The sequence below is a fragment of the Amia ocellicauda genome, chromosome 5, assembly GCF_036373705.1.
Source record: "Amia ocellicauda isolate fAmiCal2 chromosome 5, fAmiCal2.hap1, whole genome shotgun sequence".
In the NCBI taxonomy this organism is placed as follows: Eukaryota; Metazoa; Chordata; class Actinopteri; order Amiiformes; family Amiidae; genus Amia; species Amia ocellicauda.
In genome coordinates this window covers 21,610,487-21,637,002 of record NC_089854.1, presented here as the reverse complement: position 1 = coordinate 21,637,002, position 26,516 = coordinate 21,610,487, and the positions used below count along the sequence as shown (strand labels likewise).

The following is a 26,516-nucleotide window of genomic DNA, read 5'->3' as shown; positions in this document are numbered from 1 at the left end:
AAGTGTCTGCATTTCCGCCCGCTGTGACTGGCAGGAGGAGCGGCGCTAGACTGGCATTGTGGTCCAACTCCCCTCACATGGGCTTAGAAGAAAATCACAAAGTAGGAGATGATTTTTGATGGACGTGCATCCAAACCGTGTGCAAAAAGAAATAATTGATATGCAGTTGATCTAAAATTCAAGAAGTGGGCGCTATTTAAATATCTCTGCACATGCACAACATTATAAGGTTGTAGATTTTATTTACAAAGCCATCTGTTCCCAGGATTAGGCAGCCCTTGTAAATGTAAAATAATTCAGTGTCAGGTAGCGTTGTTTGTTCTTCATCTGAAATATTTATACAAAAGAGACGTGTTTCCTAAATAAATGAGCACGAACGCACCATAGGGCTGCTAATGGAAACAAATCGCTCTGTGATGCGGACCAGGAATTACACGCAATGTGGCGAGGTGTGATAATTAAGTAAGAGAAATTACATCTTTGTGTAATTGCTTTTTTTTCTTTTTCTTTCTATTTTTTTGGGGGAAATCGTGTAGCCCCCTTAATCATCATAAAGATGAGAATGGTGTCTGATCGAGCAAAGGCAGCATCTGGGGGTTCGTTAGTCTCCCTTGTGCGGTAAACGAATCGCTGTTGTACGAGTGCGAGATTAAAGGATGCCAGACGCAGTCATATGTTTGTGTGTGTGTGTGAGAGAGGGAACACAAAGCGAAGGCTCCTGGGAGTAGTACGTTTGCGAGCAACTGTAATGTTCCCGGTTTCTTCCATACAGAAGGGTTGCACCAGCAGCCTAGGGCAATTATAACGGCACTTTTTATTGGAGACGACACTCGGGGGCAGATCGCTTGCAGGGGCCGGACCTGTTTCGATGAGGGCAAAGAACCGAGTCCAGCCCAGGCGATGCCAAACCCAGCATGGGGTTCAGTAATCTTAGCAAACCTGGTATAATAAACTGAACAGTGTTGGGGTTTTATATACACCAATCAGCCATAACATTACGACCACCTGCCTAATATTGTGTAGGTCCCCCTTTTGCCACCAAAACAGCCTGACCCGTCGAGGCATGGACTCCACTAGACCTCTGAAGGTGTGCTGTGGTATCTGGCACCAAGACGTTAGCAGCAGATCCTTTAAGTCCTGTAAGTTGCGAGGTGGGGCTTCCATGGATTGGACTTGTTTGTCCAGCACATCCCACAGATGCTCGATTGGATTGAGATCTGTGGAATTTGGAGGCCAAGTCAACACCTTGAACTCGTGATTCATCAGACCAGGCCACCTTCTTCCATTGCTCCGTGGTCCAGTTCTGATGCTCACGTGCCCATTGTAGGCGCTTTCAGCAGTGGACAGGGGTCAGCATGGGCACCCTGACTGGTCTGCGGCTACGCAGCCCCATACGCAACAAACTGCGACGCACTGTGACTTCTGACACCTTTCTATCGGAACCAGCATTAACTTTTTCAGCAATTTGAGCTACAGTAGCTCGTCTGTTGGATCGGACCACACGGGCCAGCCTTCGCTCCCCACGTGCATCAGTGAGCCTTGGCCGCCATGACCCTGTCGCCGGTTCACCGCTTTTCCTTCCTTGGACCACTTTTGATAGGTACTGAGCACTGCAGACCGGGAACACCCCACAAGAGCTGCAGTTTTGGAGATGCTCTGACCCAGTCGTCTAGCCATCACAGTTTGGCCCTTGTCAAAGTCACTCAGATCCTTACTCTTGCCCATTTTTCCTGCTTCTAACACATCAACTTTGAGGACAAAATGTTCACTTGCTGTCTAATATATCCCACCCACTGACAGGTGCCATGATAACGAGATTATCAGTGTTATTCACTTCACCTGTCAGTGGTCATAATGTTATGGCTGATCGGTGTACACAACAGTTTGGCCAGGCCAGGTCAGTGTTGTATTATTAGCATGAGAGAGAGAGAGAGGTGCAGAGATCGAGATCTAACACCTATCACCTATCAAGAACGAGCCAAAGATTGTGTCTTTGGGGCATCCTCTTTCAATAATTTCTGATCATACACAGCCCTTCATAGAGGAATTTAAAAAAACATTTTGTTTTGGCATGGTTTATTGTTTCGCCCTGCAGGTTATTGAATCATTTTTAGGTGTCTGTTTGTAAGCTTTAGTCCCAATACGCTTTTTAAAACCTAGACATGGAATGAGAGTTTTGACAGAAAAAACTGTTGTTGTCAGCGAGAGTTTCAATTTTTAAACCGTACATGAAAATTAAAGTGGCCAGGCCCCCAAAGCCTGCATTAATATGGAAGACGTGGATACCTCTGTGTCACACATGCTGGAGTAGGCATTATTTACCAGGCACCGCAGTAGAATACGTGCTGGCACCCAGCTACAGGGGTTGCCCTGCATTGTGGGTAAAGGACTGGTCCCAGCGCTGTCATGTGCTCTGTGATTGCAGGCGGACGTGCGCTCCCGGGAATACCTGAGGAAGCACTTCCCAGCGGCGGAGAGCTGAGGACAGAGGACACAGGAGAGAGGGGTGAGTGAGAGGGGGAGGAGGGAGGAGAGAGAGGAGACGGGAGAGAGGGGAGTGGGGTAGGAAAAGAGTGAAAGGTGGTAGAACAGGAGAGAGGTGAATTAAACAGGAGAGACGAGAGAAAGTTGGGTGAGGGGGAGGGGAGAGAGGATGGAGGCGCATGAAGGCCAAGAGAGGGAGGAGATGGCAGAGGGGAAGGATGAGATTTGGGAGAGGGGAAGGAGGTAGACGAGGGGCGAGGTGAATGAGAGGGGGCGAAGAATGAGGAGAGATGGGAGAGAAGAGTGAGAGAAGGGGAGAATGTTGAGTGAGGGGGGGAGGGAAGAGGATAGAGGTGCAGAAGGCTGAGTGAGAGGGGGAGGACAGGAGACGGAGGGGAATGCTGGGAGATGAGAGTGAAGGATAGAGAGGGGTCTGTAAGGGTCCGGCCGAGCAGAGAGTGGGAGGAAGGGGGGCATCCGCTTCGTGTGGGAGAGTGAAGAAAGTGTGGACAGGGGACTGGGGCGGACGGGGATCGCCGGGCGGAGGGATGAGAGTGACAGGGAGATGGAGAGAGCAGGGGACAGGGAGGGGGACGTGGCACAGGCAGACTGGATTTACACTGGGTTCCGGTGGGATCGGGGTGGACCGAGGACACAGGGAGTTTAGAGAGAGAGAGGGAGAATCGAGTCGGCCGTGGTGGGTTTGTCGTTGATTGTCCCCCCTGCCCCCTGCTTTCTAAGGATGGACGTAGCTCGTAACGTGATTAGCAGCGCCAGGCCGGTGAGCGCGGCATGGCAGGGCGGGCGGTTTGGGTTTCCGGTGCTCAGCCCTAATGGGACGTGGCACCGGCTGCCCTGCTGAGATCGTCCGAAGTGCTAACAAGCTTCTAATGGAATTGGATTGACTGAAGACGAGGGAGGGGGGGAGGAGTGCAATAATGGTATCTGCTGCTGCTGCCCATCCCTGTGAGAGGTGGAGAGGGTGGGGGGGTGACAGGTGCACATGGAGGAGGCTGGAGATGAACGGAGAGAAGAGAGGGAGGGCAGAATACGTGTGGAAGATGGATGGAGGGTTGGAATGAGACCAGGAAAGAGAGGGAAAGGGAGAGGGTTTATATTTTTTAGTTTTGTTGAGTTTCTAAACACATGAGCATTCGAGGTGGACTGCAGTTAGGCTCTGAGAGTTGTTTTGATCCCAGTGCAGATTTAAAGAGCGGTCGTCCGCCCCCCCATCTCTGCCCCTCAGTTAGTGTCCGAGCTGTTGTGTTGCGAATCGTCTCTGCTGGCGCTCTTCAGCCGGCAGTGTTTATAGAGCTTGTCTCTTCCAGCAAACAGGCATTGTGATAGATGAGCTCACTGTCTGTTTCTCCTCTGTCTCTCTGTCTTGCCAATCTAGAGATAAAGTGAAACAGATGGAGAGAGAGAGAGATGGGTGGGGATGGTGTGGTTTGGAGACAGGAGCAGAGCAGGAGACAGACAGAAAAGCCTGACGGATACGGTCTGAATAATTTCGTCAGATGAAACCTCTAAATAGACTGTCCTTTCTAACCATATTGCTGCTGTCATTATGGGCTGAACTTCTGTACAGGTTTGGCCAGTGTCTCTGTTATGTCTCCTCGGCTGCCGCTGCCCTAAAACACCAGTCTGTCTGAGAATCAAACTGATTTAGTTACTTTTAGATTATCGGTGAAACTCAGACGGCCATTAAGACTCGGGTGGCGTTTGTGCTGGTTCAACTCTTTCAGTTGTCAAGTCAAGCCGGATCCACATGTTGGCGCTGGCTGGGATTGGGGTTCTGGATTTAATAAGATTCAAGGGTGGCCTCAATTTCAAAAGCAAATCATTGATTAATCTTTAATGCATGCCATTCACCCCTTTCAACGTGGTACAGGTGGCTCGTGGGTGCATATTTAAAGCAGTTCAGTCTCTCTATACCACCATTCCAGCTGCATTTTAACACAGCTGGCAAATCAGGGTTGTGTAACTGTGTGTTTGTGTGCGTGTGTGTATGAAAGGGAGAGAGTGGGGGGGTAGGGAAATCAAGCAGAATTAGACACAGAAAAGGCTGTGTGCTAGTGAAGGAGATGGGAGGCTGTGAGGAATGGGGAGAAAGGGGAAAGTGGCAGAGGAGAGAACATCAAAGAGATTGCAACACAGAGAGAGAGAGGGAGAGAGAGGAGGTATTGAAAAGCAGACAGAGCGAAATAGGGGTGAAGGTCACACAAAGTGAAAGAGTGGGGGGGGTTGCGGTTAGGTAAACAGGATAGAGAAAGAAAAAAACAGCCCATAATCAGTCCTCAGCCTTCGTCACTCTCCGATCCCCCCAGTGTGCCGGGCTCTCCGCTCTCCGCTCTCCGGGGGTATTCCTGGTGATGCAGGGAAAGAGAGATGCCGAGGGGCATTGAGAGAGAGAGGGGGAGGCGCTGAGGACACAGGGAAAGGCAGAAAGAAAGCAGAGGAGAGACAGTGACAGTGTTGGGCCAACAGGAGAGCGGGGGAAACAGGCCCGAGGGAGGTGGGGAGGTTTTGGAGCCGGCGTCGTGGTTTGATCAGGAACGCCTCATGTTCCTCCAGACGCTGTCAAGTGCCATCATGGTTTTAATGCCAAACGGTGAGCTTGAAGTTCCTCTAACTCTGAGCTGGGTCTCTGGTATTTTAGCTGTCTTTCCGAAAAGGTCAGAAGTCTTGTTTTCTTGCTCTTCTTCCTAATGTAAGAGACGCAGTGCAGAGCTGGGGACGTTGAAGGTTTTGTGTCTCTCTCTCTCGGTTATCCATTTCCGAGTGCGGCGTTTCAAAACCACCACCGATAAGGCGTTGTAAATCACCCCTCAGCCACTTCACCTGTCAGCGGCCCGGCGCTGTAAGTGCAGAATATGCAGCGGCACTAACGCAATAACACACGCCTAACCATTTTAGTGCCGATCAATGGATTCATATTAACTGTAGTGTCTTTTTTTTCCCTCAATGTTTTTTTTCTAGCACATGTAATATAATATTATTTCAAACACACCGGGCATTTGGAGGAAGGCAATTAATTCTAATAAAAATAGATGTGATGATATTTTACAGTGTGTCCTTTTCTAAGCTGTTATTGGGGAAATAAAATATTTATTGCTCTGTTCTCCCACTTTTCCCTCATCACATATAAACTCCAGTGTAGTTGACTCTACTTCAATCGTATCAAATTGTTTAATGAAAACATGTTGTTTTCATTGTGTGCTGATCGCCTCCAGGGCTGAACGATATATATAAAATTGTTGAATTGTTGAGCTGACCTCTATTTCTGTTTCCTGAATTGACACAAAATACATTTTTTTTGCTTTGTATTTTTACTCTAAAGATTCTCATCCAAAAAGAAAAATGTCTCCCCATGCAGCAGGCATAAACATAATTGTAGAGACCTATATCTCTATTAAACACAGACAACAAACTCAACCGCAGTTCTCTTGTCTTGCCTCCTGCTGGGAACCCTCACCATCAGGAATCTGCAGCAGTAATTCCTGACGCTATACCAGGAGCGTCTCCTCCCATGTCTTACTTTTAAGCACGGGGAGCTGCCAATTCCTCCATCCTGCTTTGATGTGAAATTGCAGATTCTGTTTCGGAGAAGCCTGAGATCTTAAACCCCAGCCCCCTCAGGGGAGTCTTTGCTGCCCTGCCAGTCACTTGCAGCCCCCTGACTGGAATAATCCCTCCAGCTGCCACTCTGGCGCCATCAGAACGAGATTTTCCCCAAACTGTGCAACTCAGACACAAACCAAGTGGGGAGAGAGAAAGAGAGAGAGAGAGAGAGACAGGGAGAGGCAGAGACAGGAGAGGGAGAAGGGGAGAGGGAGGGAGAGAGACAGTAACTGAGAGAGAGAGAGAGAGAGAGAGAGAGTGAGGCAGAGAGACAGAGAGGGGGGGAGAGAGAGAGAGGGAGGGAGACGGAGATGGAGATGGAGATGGAGAGAGGAGAGAGAGCTCTAAGTGCTTGGTTCATATTACATTCATAAAAGCTACTTGAATCATTTTTAATATATTTAAATATATATAGGTATAATAACGAGCATTGTTTTTCATTCTTCCATTGACGGGCACTTCTGCAGCAGCTGAGACAGGTGATTTGGTTTAATTGCATCTGCTTCGGGGGCCTGCTGTTTCAAAACGAGATGCCTTTGACACGGCAAGCATCAGTATGCCACACAGCACCAAGCATAAAAGGGAGCAAGTACAAAGCTTCCCATTTTGGCTTTTGCTCAGATGTGTGCATCGGATGCTCATGACTGGAGCAGATATTCATACAAAGGGGCTGCACTCTAACTCTCGGCACTGATAGAGGGGAATATAATCATTCGACTCCTAGTGTTCATATCAAATCTGAAGAGCAGGTTTTAATTTCCAGTCGGAACAGACCGAAAAAGATGTGAAATCCTCCACAGTTACAAGGAAAAGACAAATAATTTTTGATGGCACCCCAACTCTCTGAGAAGGAATGCTTGCTTTGTTGGAAGCTGTATTATTCATATTGTAATGTATGGAGTGCTAACGGAGGCTGTGTGCCAGAAATCGAAACAAAGCACCCCTCCACAGATATATACTGATACGTATCATATAAGGCATTATCGACGCACGAAGGAGGCTGAGCACTGAGGTGATAATAACAAATCGAGTGTCCGTTCCTCAAGAGCTTTAGAAAACCCTAATTTGGTACGAGCAAGTGATCTGTCCATTATTCATGGTTTATCAATAGTGCGTATGTGATGCCGAGGTGACTGGGAGCTCCAAGCTCTGCGTATTGAAACAGATTAGTAAAGAACGCGGGCCAATTGAGCTGGAGGTCGTTAGGATGAGAACAGGAGGTCGGTGACTCGGGTGGATATTGACGGGCGATAAGCAGCACATTAGACGGGTGGTCAGCTGCCGAGATGTGCTTGATTGGCTGTTTGTCAGAATGTGCAGCTCATCTGTGAACCTGCCCACCCCCCTTCCAACACAACAGTGCACACACGAACACATACACCCACATAAACAAGCACAGACACACAACAAACATCAGCACAGACACACACACATAAACACAACAAAAACATAAGCACAAACACACAATCACACACACTCACAAACAAACACAGACACACACAATCACACACATAAACACAACCAACATAAGTACAGACACACACACACACAATCACACTCTCTCTCATACACACACACAGACATACACAACAAACATAAGCACAGAAACACACCCACACAATCACAATCACTCAAACATATGCACACACACATCAAAACACAGACACAATCACACACACAATCATCCACACACATACAGTCAAACTAACACACATTCACACTCGCACACACACACTGACGCTCTCCACCCTATTTCACAAACAGAGGCTCAACACCCGGTCCACTCAGTCCACAGCAAATTATTTTCCACTCCCCAGTGAGGACACTCTGTCCCAAGGTCCCTCCGTCTCCACTCAGCAGCGCTGGCCTGTTCTACCCAGAAAGTGTACGACGGGGATGTCTATTAATAGCTGAATGCACTGAAGTGCTTTTGTGACATCGCTGCCTTATAGTCTGTGTTTAGCGCCGGTGTGGCTGAACACAGTCCGGGTGTAGAGCTTGTTTTGTGTTCAACCAGTACAAATCAATGGCATAAAACTTCAGATTTAAACATCGGCCAGGTTTGGTGAAAGGCGAATGACGGATTGTGGTCGTGAAAATGAGTGAAGCAGGACCCGATCCAGTTAGTTCGTTACAGAGACGCTTCATGCTTGACACTGCGGTGCGCATGCAGACGTCCCACCTGTCCTGTAGTGTGCAGACTCTGCCAAGAAGACAATCAGAATAACATTTGTGTTATATAGCACCTTCTCAAAAAAACAAAGCGATTCATGCAAAAAACAATCAATAAAATAAGGAACTGCTAAAATAGCTAACAAACAAAAACAAACCAGCCGCGGGAGGAGTTTGAGCTCACGTGGATTCGTTTGGGCCTCTTTTGGGCGCTGTATTGGAAATTGTTTCATTCCTGAGTCGAAAGAGAGGCAGGAAAATAGCAGGGATTTATTTATTGATATATAATGGTCTTGTCTTTCACAAAAAACGTTTTGTTAGTGTGGTGAAATTGTCATTTGTACACAACTCTACTGGTGGATCTGCTGTAACATCATAAGACTAATCAGAATCGCAGTTTTGGTGGTGGGAGGCTCTCGCAGTAATGAAGATCATTCTTGAAAACAAACTCCGTCTGGAATAGCCCGCGGCGTTACGCTCCGTTTCCGCGCCTCTCGCTTTCCCTAATTCTAAAACCTCCGTTAACAGAGAGCCTCTCAGCACTCTGGCTGACCTAATTCATTTTGGGACTCCGCTGCAATCAGTTGAAGCAATTTCCGACCAATTAGATAATTAACCTGCAGTAATAAAGTCGTGCAAATGCAGAGCCGGCTGTCATTCAGACCATGAAGCCGAGACGTGTTAATTTCAGCTGATGCCTTCCCAGGGCTGATCCGGCCTCTCTTCTCCCCTCAAGGATGTTGTGGATTATTACCTCGGCGCTGCCTGCACGCTGAAGAGGCTCCTGTTTTTATAATGTGCCTGCAGAGAGTCCCCCGAGGACGGCCCGCCGCGGAGAGGCCGCCCGGCGTTTCAGGCTGTTCCGTGCGCCAAGTTAAGCACTTTTGTCACACTGTCATAGCCACATCAATCACCGCCACTTTAGATGCAGTGCCACAACTCCGCTGTGCCTCAGAATCTGCCCAGAGGAAAATGGGCGGTTTGGGGGAAAGGAGGTAAATACATCCCCGACGGGCGCTGGGTTTCGGCCAGGCTCGTTCACCTACAGGGAGTCCCCCTTCACCTGACCGTAAATCTCCCGAGATGCATGCCTGTCTTCCACGCTGTCATTTTGGAGGAGACTGTCTTGGTGCCCCTCGGCAAAGTGTGTTCCCTGGAGGTAAACGCGTTAACGGCGTGTCAGATAACATCTTGGCTGGGAGCGTTTACTTAGCCGCGGCCAGGATCCCCAGCAAATTACAGCTCTGGACCCGATCTCTCCTCAAACCACAATGCACAAGAGGACGATACTCAGGGCGGAGGTGTAGAAGTTGCTCATTTTACTGTGTCGGGTCTCCAGGCCGTGTCTATAAATGAGTTACATAAGCAGCTCCGGAGGGCTGTTGTACTGAAATAAGAATAATTTAAATAAGGACTCCCTCTGGCCGCCGCCGCCCAGGGTTTTTACTCTATGATTATGATCGTGCCGGAGAACAGATTAAAGTCTTATGGCTTATTTACCGTGCTACTCTATTACAATGTTAGCTGTTCTGCTTGGTAAGATGGTAATTGGGCACCTGTCATTATATAAATCTTCCACTTTGGAAATCGTAGTCCTTGCCCGTTCTGCTGACGGCCGATCGATTCCAGGGAAGCTGACGGTGTCACCGAATGCATGGACTTTGTTAATACCAGAGCCCTGAAATATGCCACCTGTCATAAGTGGATAAAAACATGAACGTTGGCGGGAACGTTGCCATTGGTTTGTGGCTGCGGGTTTAGGGATCTACACAACTTAGTGATTTTGATGTTGCCGTGTCAAGAGAGGTGGCTGGAGTGCCTCATCTTCCCCAATCCCCCCCCCACACACACACAGTGAGCATTTATATTCTGTAAAAAAAAAAAACAGACAGAAGAAAAAGGGGTTTCATCATCCGCCCCTTTTCCCCAATCCCTGTTGAGAAAAGCAATTGCTATTTCAAAGGGAACGCAGAGTCGAGAGCCGACTTTGAAGTCTAATTTGTCTCGTATGCAAATAGGAGTGCAGGTGTGGGTCTAATTAAAAGCACAGAAATGGGGGGAATTGATATGAAATTATATTCAGAAACCTTTCAGCCGGCGTTTCCAGCACAAGGACGACAGCAGATGACATTTTCAAGCAGAGCCCCCCCCAGTCTTGACCCGCAGTGAACAGATTATTTGATTTCTCTTTAAGGAGACGGAGGCGGATTTACATGGAAATGAAAGCCTGACACTTCACCGTTTAATTTAATTCATTCATGCGTTTATTTCTTTGGCCAGTTTGACAACCTTTTTTTGACGCACTTCATCTTCTGCCCGTGTCACAACCTTTTTTTGTTGTTCTCTGTTCCCATATAACGTAATAGGTTGTTATTTTTACTAGCTCAGAAAAAATATATATATTTATATAAGGAGCCATCTGGAAGCCATCTTCAACTGTTAAACTTGTTGTGAGGACATATCAAAAGAATAAAGTCCACTTCTACACATCCTGACCTGTTCTGGAAAACAGCCGTGGGCTTGTGGGTGTAAAGAGATGCGTAGTTTTGAGAATCGTATGCTTTTCTGCAGTAAAATCCAGACATGAATGAATTTCTTCTTCTATATCATCATCATCATCATATAAAAGCTTCTGCACTCTTTGTGGACTGCCCCATGATCCCTATAGCCGGGTCCAGAAGAACAGGACAGATTACGCCGGCATGGTCGCGGGGGGCGATCTGTCACAGGGGCTATAGTGTACATTTCCATTGCATCCAGCTTCATTAGCAGGGTGCCGGCAGGACTCCGAAAGGTCACCTGGCAGCCTGCGTTCGTTCCGGCCCGGTGCAGGGGAGTGGCCGAGGAACCACAGGCAAGGCACGGTAAACCTTTAATTAGATCACCGCCGAGGCCCACATGGTGCAACTAAGGCCAATTAAGCCACATCCTGCGCGTCACCTGAAAGCCGCTTTCCCCCAGTGTTCCTGCCAGGTTCTTAGAGAGCCAGCAGCGTATTCCCCACTTCCAGAGCGCTCTCTGTCTCTCTAAGCACCCCTGCAGTGAGGTGAGGTGAGGCGAGGTCGGTGAGTTCAGAGAGTGTGTGACCCCGGGGAATCGAATGAGACCCCCGCTGGACAGTGTCAGCTGCCCCCACCCCCCGTCCCACTGCTGCAGGTCGTGATGGGTCACGTTCAGTGCTCTCAGGGTCTTTGAAGTCATTTATCTTCCCGACACTGAAAGTTTTGTCAGACTTTTCACCAGCAACCTTTGTAAATTTACCACAGGAGTTCTGCACCTTCAAACATGGTGTCACTGTGCTGCAGGTGCCACATGGCGTTGGACTGATCTCCCACTGTTTTAACATGCCTTTACTGCACTTTACTACACTCGTACCACTCCACTTGGGGGGGGGGGGGGGTCTGTAGAGTCCATTGAAACAGATCTCACAAAGGTCAACCGCACTTGCTCTAAGCTTTCTCCTCAATCCCAGCACAGCTCCTTGATTCCCTGACACAATAGGCTGATAATTAAGTGATTGGTTTTATGAGATGGTGAGAGGGAGAAAATCTGCGGGATTATCTCTCCCACCGCCCAACCTAAGTCCCCTGTGTCGGGTCAGCAGAGGCCACCTGTCCCAGGACAGTGATGGACAGAGGAGCTAGGGGGTCCTCAGAGCACCCCCCACCCCCAAACAATAACATATCAACGGAAAGGGCAGTAAAAACACCTAGGGGGGCCACTGCTTTGGTGCATTGAGTTCATTCAAGAGAGACCACACAAAAATACACAAACCAACAATTAAATCCTTCTGTGTGTCGCTGGAGACGTCATAGGCTTTAAAAACAGCCTGCAACCGGGAGATTCGTGTCCAACCTCGACCACAAGACGTTTTAAGTTGGTCAGGAACCCACGATCACATTTTTTTACCCCCAAACTTCATCGGGATCACTGTCAATTGTTTTGGACAAATGTGACGCATCTCCGCGGCCCGTCCCTCTCTCTGTGCCTCGGGGGGAGAGCCGCCACTCCCAGGACTCAAGCCAGCGATGTCCACTCAGGAATCCCTTAATTTATCTGTTATCCATTAGGGATTCTGGGAATGAAAACTTATAAACGGATTGATGGATCACAAATAGTCTTTTTAGTAAGGCTTCTCTCTGAGTTGATTTTGAGTGTAAAGAGTTTGGGAATCTCCAGGCAACAGAAAACGTGTTTATGTGTTTCATTTGTATTCTTCTAGTGTTGTTTTTTATGTTGTTACTTGTTATGGAAAGTTTGTTTCTTTGGCAGCAGTGATTGTTGGTTGTTAAGGTGAAGAGGTCACCGTGAAGTGGGCAGCTTCTCATCCACAACATCTGTTGGTATAAATGTATTAAAATATGCAAATTGGAGCATAGAAATAAAAAAAGCGGTCTAATAAGAATTAGAAAAGACAGCCTCAAAATATTGGAATGGAAACCTTGATATGAAATGATAACACTGAAGCGTGTTCATAAAACGTGTTTTAACTGCAGAAAACAGATTCTGACAGAATAAGCTGAGCTGGACACTAATCTATATACTATATACTATATCCCTCAGCCTGGACCCCCAGCCTCCTTTTGCTTCCTTTCCTAGACACCTGTGTTCCTCCACACGTCTCAAACACGTCAGGTTGCTGTTAGTGACAGGCTTGGGATCTAGAGAGCGAGAGAGAGAGTGAAAGAGAGAGAGGGAGAGGGAGAGAGTGTGAATGAGTGAGAGGGGTAGGTTGCTGACCTCACATAACCGTATTAGAGCTGAGACTCTTGTGAGAGCTTTGGAGAGGAAAGAGAAGAGGTGTGTGTTTGTGAGTGTGTATGTGTGTGTTTCTGTGTGCGTGTGTGTGAGCGCGTGTGCATGTGTTTGTGAGTATGACAGTGTTCATGTGTCTGTCTGTATGCGTGCCTGAGTTTGTGTGTGAGCGTGCATGTGTGTGGGAGTGACAGTGTTCGTGCGCCTGTGTTTGTGTGTGAGCGTGTGTGTGAGAGAGTGGCATTGTGTGTATAAGCATGACAGTGTCAATGCACCCGTGTTTGTGTGTGAGCGTGCGTGTGTTTGTGTGAGCGAGTGTGTGTGAGCGTGCGTGTGTTTGTTTGTGTGTGAGCGTGACAGTGACAGTGTCCGTGCACCTGTGTGTGTGTGTGTTTGTCCATCCCTCAGTCCGTCCTAGCGTGTGTTGATGATCAGACCTTCACAGCGGGGGACGTGTGGCCGATGGATCGGCGATGGCGCGGGCGAGACGTCAGCCCAGTGAAGCCCACAGCGGCGGCCGTTCCCTCATCCTCACTCTCGCCTCCCGTGAAGTCTGCCTCCGCATCATTGCTCCCCCCCTGCGGCAGCCCACCCCGTCCCCGCCTGGCACCCCCACCGCCCCACTGGAGGCGAAAATGAGTTTCCATGCAGGCGAGAAGTGTCGCCGTGGAAACGTTCACTTGCCCCGATGGCCTGTTGGCGTCAGATGAGGCGTCACTGCAGACGGGACCCGGACAGATTGGGACGCAAACACACAACACATTACGGTGGTGCGGGGGGGTTCGAATACATCCCACAGAGAGAGAGAGAGAGCGACAGAGAGACAGAATGAGCAAAGGAACAGATAATAACAATACACACACTTCACGACATAACTGTCATTGGTGTTTCAGTTGTGTGTTTGCACATCAGACACAACACAGAGCACAAAAGCACACCCTGGAGGTTCACGCCAAGTGTTTTGGGGGACACAGGGCCATCCCATCGGTGCGGTTTTGAGTGGGGGCTCCTTTCACAACGACTCGGCTCTGCACTCTGCATTTCTCAACATCGAGCACAATCCTGCAATACCGCAGTGCCTGTCCGTGTTGGTTATTTATGTAACCCCCTTTGTCTTGTCAGTATTGCCGAGTCAGAAGGAGCTTTTGATATATATGAGGTGTCTGTTTTGGTAGAAAATAACAATGAATATATGGTATTAGAGTAATAATTAAGAATCGCGATTGCGAATAACGCCGACATCTGGCTGCTGTGTTTTATTTCACCGCATAGATAATTCGACCTTATTGCAGCAGCAGAAATGCAGCCAGAGAATCCGCTGGACATGTGCCGGCCCAGGGTCACGGCCGAGTCACAGGAGAGGAAGTGGACTTGTTCGGGTCCGGGATTGTGTCTCTTTTTCTCGTGTGTATTTGTTGGTTCCCAATCACGGGCGACGGACACGAAATGCCATCGTAAAACGCAGTGGGCCGTGCGTTTTACGATGGCATTTCATGTCCATCGCCCATGATGACACCAGCCTTACGGCACTCATGAAAACTGCGGTCATCAGGCGGTGCACAATGGTGTTTGTTTTAGGTTTTTATGGTCACTTATTTGGTGCCGCTCTGCCCATGCACGACCCTGCGGGGAGGACGGCCGTTCCAGGTGTTTGTGTGTGTCACGTCTGTGTTTGTGTTTTGCGGTAGGAATCGAGGCTCACTTTAAAAGCTTACAAACCGGTACAGGCAGCGGCACTTTGATTTTCCCAGACGGCTATTATCTGTCAACCACAAACGCTCGTCTTTCCAAGTCTGTCTGAGGGCGGCACTTGTTTGTGTCGGTTTTTGTTTCCTTGTGTTGTTTCCAGCTTAGATGTGGACGTACACCTTCGCCTCTACAAAGCTGGAGCATTTACGCGCCGTGATTATCCATGTGTGATTAAAATCCACTGCTGCTCGCTTGGCCCGTCCCCGCCATTTCGCCACTTAACCGGCACCGCAGACTCACGGCAGGGAGTGGGTAATTAAACGAACAGCTTTAAACCTTTTTCCTCTTAAAAAAAAAAAACAAGCTCAGTGAACGCATAGACCATTGCACGTACCCTCTGTTCTGTCTTCCAAGGGCAATCTTTGTACGGCACAGCCGCCGGTAATCGAATTCAGTGGGAAAAGAGGAGGGAGGCAGGGAAAAAAAGCTTTGAAAGGATAACAAGTGGGGGGTTGAGAATCAAGTTGAGAGCTGAAATGTAAAAGGAAGAGGGGGAAAAAAAGCTGAGAGTTGGCGCACGCTATAATTGAAGAAGTCTGTCTATCTGCAGGGAGTCGGATCTGTTGATTTGATTGAAACCCCGCTTGTGTAAGGGTGTCCTTGGCGTCGTGGATGCTGGTTCACCGAGAGTATGATGTCACACCGTTGCTCTCGCTGATGGCAGGCGGCTTGTGCCGGAGATGGCATTGTGGTGTTGCTGAATTTACCCAAGGACCACTGCTTTCCAGGGTCTCGCTCTAGGAGCAGCGTGACTCTCTTCAACATCTTTGTTGACCAAATACACATCCGTCTGGAGCCGTGCCAGATTAAATCCACCAGATAGACATCTTATCAAGGTGTCATGTTCGGCGTCAGTGCAGGGGGGGGTGTAGAATAATGGAAAAGACAAAAAGGCCCCGGTTTGACGCAGCGCACCAGATTATTTCACACAGGGGGAAAAAAAAGCCGGGAAGAGATTTAGATAAATCCGGGCTAAAGCAGACCTACAGAAAATCTCATTCTTATTCATACACCATAGTTCGGAAATCCACTGCGACATACATTTTAAATCCCGTTATTTTACGCAGACGGAGCTTTCGACAAACACAGAGCCGGACGAGGGGACTTTGTGGGGAATTGTTCACTCGGATTAAACCTGGTGATGTTCTGTCAGATTTCATCCCTTCCTGTCTTGTGTGAGTCGGAGTTTTCCAGCCGACGGTGTGATATGTTTCTGTCTCCAGAACGTGCTCTGGCATCCGTCTTTAGCCGTAAATGTATATTTTCCTGTACACCAAAAAAATGGTTCAGTGTTCCCGATTGTCTGGGAGCACAGTAAACACACAATGTATAAAGGTGCAAATCTTGGAAGAGAGAACTTGAACCCAGGAAAGGGGAATATCTGTGTTGGTTTATTTTATTTGTAGTTTTTTCTCCATTGAGTTATAGGTCATAGATTTGCACATTTAGCCTTTTTTTTTCTTATCAAACAGGTTGACTGATTTATACACTGAAAAATATATCTAGTAAATGTGATACTGATTAATATTCCAGACAGGCGGTCAGAGGGATCTGGCAGTTATTTCCCAAAGGTGCCAACTTTGTCCAGATGTGCAGTTTCAGTGTCTCTGCAGTGATGCCTTAATTTGCTGACATCTTGTGTGTGTGTCTGTGTGTAAATATATGTGAACCTATGTATTCCTTGAGCTTTACACAATTGGCACTTTCATCTCCAGGTTCCTGCGCTGAATTCTCAAGTCCTTCTGCGTTTTCGGGTCCCGTCATGTTTTACGTCAAAAGAAATGATTCCTTTTCATAGCAAAATGGTTCTGAATGGAGCCATGAGAGTTTCATAAATCACAGTCTTTCTGCTCTGGATTCCTGGCCACGTGATTTATGCTCCCAGACTTAATGTTTCCAGTCTCTTTTCAGCGCTTTCAATCAGTGTAAAGGACGTCTGTGAGTGAACCCGAGTGATCGTGTCAGCTCGGCAGGCCTACCTTACTCTGGCTTCCCTGTCCTCTCCTAAATGAGCCAGCGTTACCCCGAGATCACGTCCAGGAGGAATTAGCCAGAGCTCCCCGTCTCTCCTCAGGACCTCAGATCCTAATTATACAGAACTGGTGTCCAAGAGCAGGTGTAAGTGATGGCCTGGCAGTTTCTCAGTAATTACTCCTGGGAGGAGGACCTTATCTTATTCTGATTGGACTGCTAGTAGGCCTGGCACCTGAATGAACCAGAATCTGGGTGTGGGGACCCTCATGTGTGGTAATCTTCTTATTAAAGATGCCCCAGTCTGCTTAAAAAGCCTCAATCTCGCCAGATATCAATACAATCGCTGCTAAACGGGTTAATTTGCCATGAGGACGATCCACAATGCCTGGAGAGGTGTGAATTGAGTCGGGTAATTGGGCATCCGTGGGGAAATGCACGCGTGACCAGTGGTCTTGGCCTCGGCAGTGGTGTGATGAGGAGGGCAACGTCTGCTTCCCTAATCAGACCATGACAGGCTGTTCGGCGGTATTTTTCACATTGTGCGTAACAGTCCCATTGTGCTGTTTTGTGGTTTCTGTAATTAGGTGAATTAATCCAGATATAATGGACTGTTTTGTCAAAGAACAGCCTTTCTAATGTGAAACAATTAGTGTGAAATCATAGACAGCACAATCCCCATCAATCCAGCGCTGATTAACTCACTCCGTATGATGACATGCACTTCTGTGAGCGATGGGGAGGCAGAGGCGTCACAGAGTGGATTCTCTGCGTACAGCCGTGCCCGTCCGTCGGATTTAGACTTTGAAACACACATTTTTGCAAGGACTGTCTCCTGCTGCGCTGTCCCCCCAACCTTTTCACGCCTAAGTCACACCTTCACATCGCAACATACTGCGCTTCACACTAGCCCCCTGCCACCCCACTAAAAAGAGAAAAGAAAGTCCTCCCGTTGACGAGGCTGAGTTTGACCTGGAGGACAGAATTCCCTGACACTCCTTCAATTACAAAAAAACTGTTTAATGAGGGGCAGGTAAAGCGCTAAAGTAATAGAACGATAGTAATAGCACTTATGTCGCCCTGGATAAGGGGCGTCTGCCGAGAAATAAATAAATAATAACATCAGGGCTACGTTTACGTTTACGGGCTAAGCTTAGTTCCCATTAAACAGGCTTTTTTCAAGTTTGTTTTAGATATTTAAATAAATGTACATGTTTATGCTGGTAAGTTTTAATTATGCAGACAGATGGTGTATAAGGTCTTAAGATTACATTGAAGTTGTTTATTTAGAGTTTAATTTAGTGCCACTTAGCTGGATTTCCTGCCACATTTCTCAGCCCCAGCCCTGTCTGTTTATTCAGTTTAATTAGTGCAGCCTAATGGCGGCCGCTGGTTTCTGATGCCACGTCGTGCTGCGCTGAAAGGTCAGGCTGCGTTCCTCACTGGGCACCGGCGGACTGATCTCTCACACTGTGTGGTGTGTTGTCCTTTTCACTCAGGGTTGGGTGTTTAGCTGTAGGGTGTTCAATCGCTCATTCTTGTAGTAATTGCCCACAGTGTGTTCGTTGCTCAGTGTTGTGGTGTTGGGCCGCAGTATGTTCAGTCGCTCAGTGTTATAGTATTTGTCCGCAGTGTGTTCAGTCGCTCAGTGTTGTGTTATTTGCCCGCAGTGTATTCAGTCGCTCAGTGTTATAGTATTTGCCTGCCCGCAGTGTGTTCGTTGCTCAGTGTTGTGGTGTTGGGCCACAGTGTGCTCAGTCGCTCAGTGTTGTGGTGTTGGGCTGCAGTGTGTTCAGTCATTCATTGTTGTGTTATTTGCCTGCAGTGTGTTCGTTGCTCAGTGTTGTGGTGTTGGGCCGCAGTGTGGTCAGTCGCTCAGTGTTGTGTTATTTGCCCGCAGTGTATTCAGTCGCTCAGTGTTATAGTATTTGCCTGCCCGCAGTGTGTTCGTTGCTCAGTGTTGTGGTGTTGGGCTGCAGTGTGGTCAGTCATTCATTGTTGTGTTATTTGCCCGCAGTGTGTTCGTTGCTCAGTGTTGTGGTGTTGGGCCGCAGTGTGGTCAGTCGCTCAGTGTTGTGTTATTTGCCCGCAGTGTATTCAGTCGCTCAGTGTTATAGTATTTGCCTGCCCGCAGTGTGTTCGTTGCTCAGTGTTGTGGTGTTGGGCTGCAGTGTGGTCAGTCGCTCAGTGTTGTGGTGTTGGGCTGCAGTGTGGTCAGTCGCTCAGTGTTGTGTTATTTGCCCGCAGTGTGGTCAGTCGCTCAGTGTTGTGGTGTTGGGCCACAGTGTGCTCAGTCGCTCAGTGTTGTGGTGTTGGGCTGCAGTGTGGTCAGTCGCTCAGTGTTGTGTTATTTGCCCGCAGTGTGTTCGTTGCTCAGTGTTGTGGTGTTGGGCCGCAGTGTGTTCAGTCGCTCAGTGTTGTGTTATTTGCCCGCAGTGTATTCAGTTGCTCAGTGTTATAGTATTTGCCTGCCCGCAGTGTGTTCGTTGCTCAGTGTTGTGGTGTTGGGCCACAGTGTGCTCAGTCGCTCAGTGTTGTGGTGTTGGGCTGCAGTGTGGTCAGTCGCTCAGTGTTGTGTTATTTGCCCGCAGTGTGTTCGTTGCTCAGTGTTGTGGTGTTGGGCCGCAGTGTGTTCAGTCGCTCAGTGTTGTGTTATTTGCCCGCAGTGTATTCAGTCGCTCAGTGTTATAGTATTTGCCTGCCCGCAGTGTGTTCGTTGCTCAGTGTTGTGGTGTTGGGCCACAGTGTGCTCAGTCGCTCAGTGTTGTGGTGTTGGGCTGCAGTGTGTTCAGTCGTTCATTGTTGTGTTATTTGCCCGCAGTGTGGTCAGTCGCTCAGTGTTGTGGTGTTGGGCCACAGTGTGCTCAGTCGCTCAGTGTTGTGGTGTTGGGCTGCAGTGTGTTCAGTCGCTCAGTGTTGTGGTATTTGCCCGCAGTGTGGTCAGTCGCTCAGTGTTGTGGTGTTGGGCTGCAGTGTGTTCAGTCGCTCAGTGTTGTGGTATTTGCCCGCAGTGTGGTCAGTCGCTCAGTGTTGTGGTATTTGCCTGCAGTGTGTTCAGTTGCTCAGTGTTATAGTATTTGCCCGCAGTGTGTTCAGTCACTCAGTGTTATAGTATTTGTCCGCAGTGTGTTCAGTCGCACAGTGTTGTGGTGTTGGGCTGCAGTGTGTTCAGTCGCTCAGTGTTGTGGTATTTGCCTGCAGTGTGTTCAGTCGCACAGTGTTGTGTTATTTGTCCACAGTGTGTTCAGTCGCTCAGTGTTATAGTATTTGCCCGCAGTGTGTTCAGTCGCTCAGTGTTATAGTATTTGTCCACAGTGTGTTCAGTCGCACAGTGTTGAGGTATTTGTCCGCAGTGTGTTCAAGTGCTCATTGTTACGGTGTTGTCCTGCAGTGAGGAAGGCAGAGTGTCATTAAAGTTTCAGTAGATTACAGGTTGATTATCCCCCTCACCCAGGACCCCTCAGAGGAGAGGAGACACGCCGGACCCCCACCCTCCGCAGCTTGCCTTTGAACGCAGCGCTCCCCGGTGGCTTCTGTGCCTTTGCCTTTCCGAACCTCAAAGCGAAGCCTGGCTGTGGTTCCTCTCGCTCTCCCCCGTCCTGGGTCTGTACCGCAGGGACGACTGATCTCTCTGTCTGTCTTTCAGAGCCGGAGGGCGCATTCACCAAAGTCTCCGGCACAGTCAGCTCTGCAGCGCCGAGGATATCCACGGAGCAGCACAACCCTGTGTGTGTGGCGGGGTGGGTGCCTGTGTTTGTGTGTGCTTGTGAGTCTGTGTGTATGTACATGTATTTTTTATTTTGTGTGGGTGGATTTTTGTGTATATTTACTCGTGGAGGTCTTTGTGTTTTTGTCTACATCAGACCAAATTAATGGGTTTTTATCTTTTTTAAGCCATTACACTCAACCCCATTGTTTCCAACCTGGCAGCCAGATTTTATAGCCAGATGCATCCTGGAAACTAGAGACTTGTGGCTTTCACCAATAAGACCAATAAGATCTGACAATGCTGTGTGGAGATACTGACTTGCACAAAGTTTTTATTTTTTTATTAAAAATCATAACTTTCATAATTATTCTATTTATCTTGAAAAAATGTTGTAGTGTTGCAATATAGTGTGTCTAATCAGATCAACAATGCAGAGACTGATTCTGCAGTTTGTATGGTTTCATTTGACTGGTTCACACTTTTGTGCCCATTTTGTGGTACAAATTGTCTAAAAACTTTTCCACATTTCAAATGCACACTGTTCCTTCATTTCTTATGATATTTTCAGCCAACAACTTCTACAAGTTCCAATTTGAGTGGAATCTCAACATAAAACTTTTATCTCAAATATTCCCATAGACTTTAGTGGAGGAAAAATGTCAACAAAAAATGCATTTCTGTTTGTGTGAAAAGACTTGGTAGTAGTGTAATATAGTTAGTCTAATCATGATCAACTGTGCAGAATATTATAGTACAGGTTGTCTAGATTAAACTCTTTCTCTTCTAAGAAGTTCAAACCAGGTGGAAATGGGGCTGAGTGTAAGGAGTTCAAGACATCAGGGGACACAGGGAAACTTTTACAGTTTTTGTTAATTTTAACACCTTTCAAACTCAGTTTTTGTGTGACTCAGTCTCCTACTGAACACCACTGTGAGCAGCGCCGGTGAGGAGATGCTGTCAAAGTCACCATAGAAAAAAATAAACAAACTACACACACAAAATATAGAGAAGATGAAGCAGTGCTCTGGATTATTGGGATGATATGTTTGCATAACATCCCAGCATATGCCGTGCAGATTAAAGCCATACATTTCCGCTACAGTGGGAGATTCAGAGACTCGGTGATCGTCCTGCGGTCCCCAGTGCCGAGGTGTTCAGAGCCTCATCCCTGCTGGCTCTTGGGCTGTACGTAGAGGAGAGAGAGGTCCATTTTGTCCCAGTTTGAGGCTACTGGAGCCAGGAGAATGAGAGCATGGCTTTGTGACAGCTGCCGAGGGGTCAGGCGGTCCGGGCTTTAGTGGGCCGGGCCGGTCGCAGTATCTAGGGCAGAGGGAGGGGGCGGTGGCAGTGGCTTGCCATCAGGGGTCTCCTGGTTTCTCTGTATTACTTAACCTAATTGAATTATTAATGAACACATTAATTGGACAAGTGTGGCCTTTCTGAGTGTTTTATTATGTATCGTACAGATTCTGGGACCTCATATCAAAGGACATCTCATGAACTTTTGAATCACCGGCTGTGAAATAGCTTTAAAAGAAAACTAAAAAAAGGAGTCTGTCTTGTTGAGAGTCCAGTGGGATCACCAGGAAATCTCAATGAAAAACAGAAGACCCTACTTCCCCTGGTGCCTGTCTTTAATCCTTCCAGATGATTTTCCCTGACTTCGTTTCTGAATTGATCCCTCGAGAGAATTATCTGGCGTTAGTTATTGATTGATTGATTGATTGATTTATTTGTCAGCTCTCGAACAGTTGCAAAATGCTTTTTAAGGGTCACAGTTAAGCCGAGTCATTAGTACTGTGAAGGCGTTGATTAAGCACCTGGGTGTTCAGTCATCCACTCTCGGGGGGATGGGTTGTCCCGATGCAGGGCTGCGTTTCCTCTGCGGCTGGTTCTGTGAGTCTCCAGCGCCAAAACGAAAACTAAAATCCGGGGATGATGGGTGTCAGATTCGTGCCGTGCTGTAGAGTGGGGACCTGTGTACTGAGAGCCGATCTGCGTTTCATCTTGGCAGACTTATGTAAGCCAGCCTCCTTTCAAAAATAGAAGCCTTCAATCTTTTTTGGTTTTGAACTTTTCTCTTCCCTGGCTGTCCATCTCAAATAATATGAGGGATAAATTGAGGTTTCGGTAGGCCTGGCTGTTCGAAGCAATCTAGAAGCTGGCGGAACCCTGAAAAGAGGCTGGAACGACTTTCCAGACGATCTCCGCCTGATGAAGACGCCGTTTCATCGCTCTCTGTCATTCGCCCGGTTAATATCCCCGAGCCACGGACCTCCGCGGGCCTCCTAATCGTCCGAGTCTGCAGTGGATGTACTATTAATGATCTCTTAACTTGAGCGGCACGGCAGGGGTTTAGTCTCTGCCTTCGGAGTGACTGTTACTAAAGAGGATTGCCATTCTGACATCTTTTTTATGTTATTTTTGAATTCGTCTCCTTAAGATCCAGCCGCATGCTCCCCTGTTGCTTTGAGGTGGCTAATATTTTGATGTGCCAATGCCGTACGTTGTCTTGAGTTCACCAGGATAATCCCCGTCTAATTCACTTTGAGATCCGAGCCCTTCTGCTGTCTTAAGAGCGCCTCCGCCCGGTCCTCCGCCGATCTCAGGAGACCGTGTAAGCCGTGTCCTCCGCCCGCGTTCCCTGGCCCTCTCCGCGATAATCTTTCAGATGATCATTAAAATCCGGTTGTTGCTCTTAAACGATTGTCTGGGGGTCCATCTGGCGCGGGGCAGGGAGATTGGAAAACGAAGCACGATAAATTAATGTGGTTCGGCTTAATAAATGATTCATGGAGGAAACCTGCACGAGGAGAAAAAAGAAAAGGATGTTGAATTATACCCAGACTCGAGCTCTCACCTGCCTGCTGAGCGGAGCGGGTCTCTGGGGCCGAGGGAAGTGAGAGATTTACCGAACAGCTCTCTGGCTCTTCAAAACGTGGAAGGAGAGGCCTAGTTAACAGGGATTTATGGGATTTGAGCTTTAGGGGTCAAAATGGGGACTGTGGAGGTCAGAGGCGGTGTATAAAGGATGCCTGAAGGTTGCAGCTGACACAGATATGATCCAAGTTCCCATTGGGCTTTGCTGCTGTCCGCCTGATCACCAGGAGTCCCTTTTAGACTTCAGAGAGCCGAGCCAGGACAAGAATTGTATCCACTTCTGCATTTGTCGTTGTAGTTTTTCAATTCCTGACTGCAGCTCTTTTCTTAAAAATTGTTTGGTGTTACCTACATGACATAAAAGGTAATAAAGCGTTGCACTCGGTGTGCCGGGGGCGGTCTATTGAGCGAGCCTGCCCTGAAAACCTCACCCACCCCCAAGCAGCTCCCTGCACGGCCCCGGGGCGACACAGCGGCCGTCTGCTAACGGCTCGGATGTCTTCCAGTCTCCTTTTCTTTTCTTTTTTCCATTCGGCGAGTTTGATTTGAGTTCAGCAGAATTAGAGCACATCTCCTACCTTTTCTGTGACGTCTCCCGTTTCGTGCAGACCGACCTCGACACGACTCTGGTGGCAGTTAGATTGAGCCATGATGTGACACATTCGAGCAGAGTTCACCGTCTGCATTGCGGAGAAAAAAACTAGAGCTCGGTGTTAATTAAAGGGGATAGCGAAGAGAGTGCAACGCCGAGGCGCGGGGTGTTACGCAATGACAGGAATCCGGAGCTGATGAAAATCGAGAAAACAAGAATGACTTGCATACCAGAAAGAACGAGCGAGAGAATAACCTTGAGGTTGTTTTTTTTTTTTTGGAAAAGGTTTCCGCTTTCTGCTTTGGCAGACATCTTGTGAAGATGTTTACTTCCCCGCCACAAAAGACATAACAATCCCTGAGACTCTGCTTTGTGTCTTTCATCCAGAACTTCAGTCATGGAGAGATCAAAATCCGGTGATGAAAAAGTAAAACTTGTTACATAAGCAGGAAGCAGAGGCATCCCTGCGAAGGTGCCGGGTACCATAATCCGACTGGTATGTTAATGCCGGCTGCATAGACCCATCTTGGTGTAAAAAACAATAAACAAAAAGCCTCCCACACCAATTTCAGTCTCTCTCCCTCGAGATTGTGGGCACACCAAGCCCGAGGACATGCCAGTCTCCTTCTGGTGATCTCTTCTTCACATGCCTGATATAATCACCAAGGCCAAGGGTAAAGATAGATGCTGATATGGGTAGTGGACACCAAAATAAATTACTTCTGTTTGAGGTAAAGAGCTACACGTTTGTAGATGGTTTCCATTATTTCCAGTTCTTTCTTTCTTTCTTTCTTTCTTTATTTAGCTGAGTTCAACTGAAAAAGCTAAGTAGCCTCGGCACCTCGACACGAGCACAAGTAGGTCATTCTCTCTCTCTCTCTCTCTCTCTCTGATATTCGCCACTTCATTAAAGGGGATACGTGTGGCAGTCAAGGGCATCAGCCCCCCTCGCTACCTCCCCCTCCCTTTATACTCTTTCTCCTTTTCAGTCTGCTCGCTCTCCATTGGTTTTCTCTTGAACCCGAGCTCACCCGAGCACATCTGTTTGTCGGGACGTGCCATGGCAATGCCGGGATGCGCTGCCCTGCCGTGTGGGCTAATTACCCCCCTCCCCATCCCGCAGGGTTGATTGCGTGCCTTAATGACTGCAGTTGGCGTTCTGAGCGCGGTGGGGGGCGGATTGGCACTGGGACTGTGCTCGGTGGCACAGCTGCACTCTAATTAAACCGCAGCGTGCCGGTGTGCCGGGAGATCGGCCTCACTCTCTCACCAGGAGGGTTTTCACTCCTGCAGTACCGTGCTGGCTGTCAGTGCTGGAGTCCTGCTCAGAGACGGGGGGGACCTGTGTCCGCTTGCCTTAAACGCCTTCAGTAAATTCCATCCCCCTTAAGCTTGGCACGAAGAATCTCAGCTCCCTGAAGTCCTGTACTTTGGCCTCAGAGATCCCCTCCTAACTCCACTTTGTGCTGTTTTGAATTTATTTATTTTGTTGGCATTCAATTACAATATATTCCATTTCTCAAATTGTAGTTTCCTAGCAACCTGCTTTACAGCTCAGATCCTGATCCAGCTGAAGATGATTGATCCCATCTTTGTGGGTGTGAATTCAGTTTTTACTGTGTTTACACTGTACCGACCCAGGGCAGGGTGAATGCTACAGTTCGGCCCGTCCGAACTGTAGTATAAACTTAGCTTGAGCATCTCCAAGGCCACACCCCATGACCTGAGCACCACTTTAAGGCAACTGACCCAAGCAGGAAAAAACTAAACGATAGATCTGTAATTTTTCGAAAAGATTACTTATTTCTCAAATCATTCATTGATGCTTTGTAATGAAGTCTTCAGGGGACAATTTAAAGATGATCAACGCCAAAACTACAGAAGCGTCCTGATGCCAATGTAACACAAAATGTCCTACGTAGGACTTTTTACCTCCTATGTGGAACTTTTTTATCTCCTACATAGGAGATTTTATTTTAAATTGGCACCCGGACGCTTCCATAGTTTTAGTTTACAAACGAGAGGAGGCCATTCGACCCATCGTGCTCGTTTGGTGTCCATTAATAACTGAGTGATCCAAGGATCCTATCCAGTCTGATTTTAAATGTTCCCAAATTTTCAGCGTCAACCCACATCGCTGGGGAGTTTGTTTAGATTGTGACGCCTCTCTGTGTGAAGAAGTGTCTCCTGTTTTCCGTTTTGAAAGCCTTGAAGCCCAATTTCCATTTGTGTCCCCGGGTGCATGTGTCCCTGCTGATCTGGAAAAGCTCCTCTACATATAATATTTGAAAATGAGAAACTAATTCCCAGTCAACAAATATGTATAATATGTATCTTGTGTGAATAAGTTCTTAAAATGCCTGACTATCTGACCAGCTTTAATCATTTTAAATTAGAAAGGTTTGGTTAGAATCATTTTGAGTTATTTTGATCATTAATAATGATTCTATAAGTTAATTATACTTTTATAACATGTATTATGGGTAATTTGTATAAAATGTGTACTGTTTTAAATAATGTAAAGCGTGTTGGGATGTCTTTTTGATATGCATTGCGCTCTATTAATAAAAAAAATGATGATGA

General features: G+C 47.7%; 1 protein-coding gene across 1 annotated transcript in view; it reads left to right on the top strand.

Annotated features, from left to right (window-relative positions):
- LOC136749773 (endonuclease V) overlaps nt 1-26,516 on the top strand; it is a 39,150-nt gene extending 12,634 nt beyond the window's left edge. Inside the window, exons 8-9 of the mRNA XM_066704307.1 lie at nt 2,426-2,506; nt 20,399-26,516. Of these exons, the coding sequence (XP_066560404.1) occupies nt 2,426-2,482 (57 nt within the window). The 3' untranslated portion in view covers nt 2,483-2,506; nt 20,399-26,516. The remainder of the gene's footprint in view (nt 1-2,425; nt 2,507-20,398) is intronic.